Source organism: Pollachius pollachius (assembly GCF_949987615.1).
Source record: "Pollachius pollachius genome assembly, chromosome: 7".
Classification (NCBI taxonomy): Eukaryota; Metazoa; Chordata; class Actinopteri; order Gadiformes; family Gadidae; genus Pollachius; species Pollachius pollachius.
Genome location: NC_136940.1, coordinates 27,079,461 through 27,081,960, shown reverse-complemented (window position 1 = coordinate 27,081,960; position 2,500 = coordinate 27,079,461). Strand labels below are relative to the sequence as shown.

At 50.6% G+C, this 2,500-nt stretch overlaps 1 protein-coding gene across 1 annotated transcript in view; it reads left to right on the top strand.

Annotated features, from left to right (window-relative positions):
• The window catches only part of pla2g4ab (phospholipase A2, group IVAb (cytosolic, calcium-dependent)), an 18,884-nt gene that overhangs the window by 4,910 nt on the left and 11,474 nt on the right, over window positions 1–2,500 (top strand). Inside the window, exon 7 of the mRNA XM_079739768.1 lies at window positions 1,036–1,180. Coding sequence (XP_079595894.1) covers window positions 1,036–1,180 — 145 coding nt within the window. The remainder of the gene's footprint in view (window positions 1–1,035; window positions 1,181–2,500) is intronic.

Here is a 2,500-nt window from a genome sequence, read left to right as displayed (position 1 = left end):
ACAGGAATGGCTCGGAAAGAATAAAAATCTAGAAATACCAAGCAACTGCAACTACTAATGTAGGTGGTGCTTATCTTGCATGTGTCATAAACATACGGCCTGTTAAGCCCTTTGAGACTCTTCTTGTGATTAAGGGCTATACAAATAAAATGAAATTGAATTGAATTTGTTTAATTTAATTTAATTAATTATGTTAATATGAGGAAATTCTTTAAATATTTAAGTTAGCTCAAAATATCCAATTAATAATTCAAATTCACAATTGAAGAAAAGGTGGTGCCATAGTTAGCTTACTTTACACAAAACACAGCCTTTTTGTTGCTTTATTGCTTTTTTTTTATAAACACATTTCTAAAGCATTTAGCCGAAGGTGAAGCTCCCCCTCTCCCCCTCCCCCTCTCCCCCTCTCCCCCCTCTCCCCCCCTCTCCCCCTCTGCCCCTCTCCCCCTCCCCCTCTCTCCCCTCTCCCCCTCTCTCCCCCCCTCTCCCTCTCCCCCTCTCCCCTCCCCCCCTCTCCCCCCCTCTCCCCCTCTGCCCCTCTCCCCCTCTCCCCCTCCCCCTCTCCCCCTCTCCCCCCTCTCCCCCCCTCTCCCCCTCTGCCCCTCTCCCCCTCCCCCTCTCTCCCCTCTCCCCCTCTCTCCCCCCCTCTCCCTCTCCCCCTCTCCCCTCCCCCCCTCTCCCTCTCCCCTCTCCCCCTCTCCCTCTCCCCTCTCCCCTCCCTCCCCTCTCCCCTCTCCCCCCCTCTCCCCCTCTCTCCTCCCCCCCTCCCACTCTCTCCCCCCCTCTCCCCCTCTCTCCCTCCCCCTCTCCCTCCCCCTCTCTCCCTCCCCCCCTCTCCCCCTCTCTCCCTCCCCCTCTCCCTCCCCCCCTCCCCCTCCCCCTCTCTCCCCCCTCTCCCCTCTCCCCCTCTCCCCCCCCCTCCCCCTCTCTCCCTCCCCCTCTCCCCCTCTCCCTCTCCCTCTCCCCTCTCCCATCTCCCCCCCTCCCCCTCCCCCTCTCTCCCCCCCCCCCCTCTCTCCCTCCCCTCCCCCCCAGCACCAACATGGACCTGCGCTTCAGCCTGGCACTGTGTGACAAGGAGAAGCTGTACCGTCAGGCCCGTCGCCAGCGAGTGATGCTGGGCATCAAGAAGCTGCTGGACATGGAGAAGCCCCGGTTCCTCCCAAGCTCCCCCCAGCAGGTCAGAGCCCAGCAGGGCCTCCAGAGAACACAACACAATGTCTATACATTCACATTCAATTGCATTACTATATTACCAACAAGCATAGAGAGAAATTGTAATATATTCCAAAGATAAATACATTTCAATAAGGGTTCACACCTTGTTGTCCTGGTGGTATCGTGGCCCATTTCCAACGGTCATGTTTGTTGTGGTTTGGACGGCTCCCATGCAGACAGATGTTTGAACTCACACTGACTTTAACAACCTCTCACTATGCGGCCCTTGCTTGTGGTGCTTCCGGTCAATTTTAACCTTATTCCGACTTGAATGCGGACTGGAAGTAGGGGGTGCCTATAACTACCGGCTTTATTTAATTTGGAGGGTGAGGTGAACCAGACAGCCTAGCGGCCATATTTTCTCCTCGTTGCATCCAGGAGACCCAACATAAACAAAGCAGGACTAACACCCTGCTCAAAGGCTGAGTCAAACAAAGGTTTGTTGTCCCTTGAGCCTAAAGCGGACAAAGGCAGATTTAGCTTGAAGTTCGTAGCGCAACCCAAGTAAGAAATTGAATAATAGAGCAAGGCTGAGCTTTGAATGATCTTTCATCATCAAATTCATCGATAACACCATCTTTTAGAAGCAGACACTGTCCCACTTTCCACATCAGGCCATAAGTAGAGCATTAGTTCATCTGACCGTAGAACAGCGGTATCTTCTATGGGACATTAGAAGACACTCACTTCCTGATTTACTGTCAATTCATTTCCTATGTGCCCATCCTATTTCCGACCACTGGTCTGTCCTGTATGCTAAAACGATATTGGGAAATGCAAAGGGTCTGTTTACGTAAGGCCTACAGTTAGAACAGTACGATTAGAAAGTGTACATACATATAAATACATATATATATATATATGTCTGTATATATATGACCATGAGCCACTTTGGCCAGTTGTGCAGTATTTTGAACTCATTGCCCTTTTCCTTGGTTTAGTTAAACCAAAGCGTCCCAGAGGCAGAGAGCAGAACATGAATCAGAACGTGACCCGGGGAAGGATGGGTGTATTTTGGCTCATGAACATAAACACTGAACGCTCCTATGGCGAGCGCTCAAAAACAACACAGAATGCACGATCATTTGACACAATATACTCTCAGGAGGAAGTGGTCCGGACTGTAGGAATGCTATTGGATAGCAGTATTACAGCAGTATTACAAATTAGTTTTACACCATTGCGATACTGTTCCCCTTAATAGCTGTCGTTCTAATTGTGTGTGTGTGTGTGTGTGTGTGTGAGTGTGTGTGTGTGTGTGTGTGTGTCTGTGTGTGTGTGT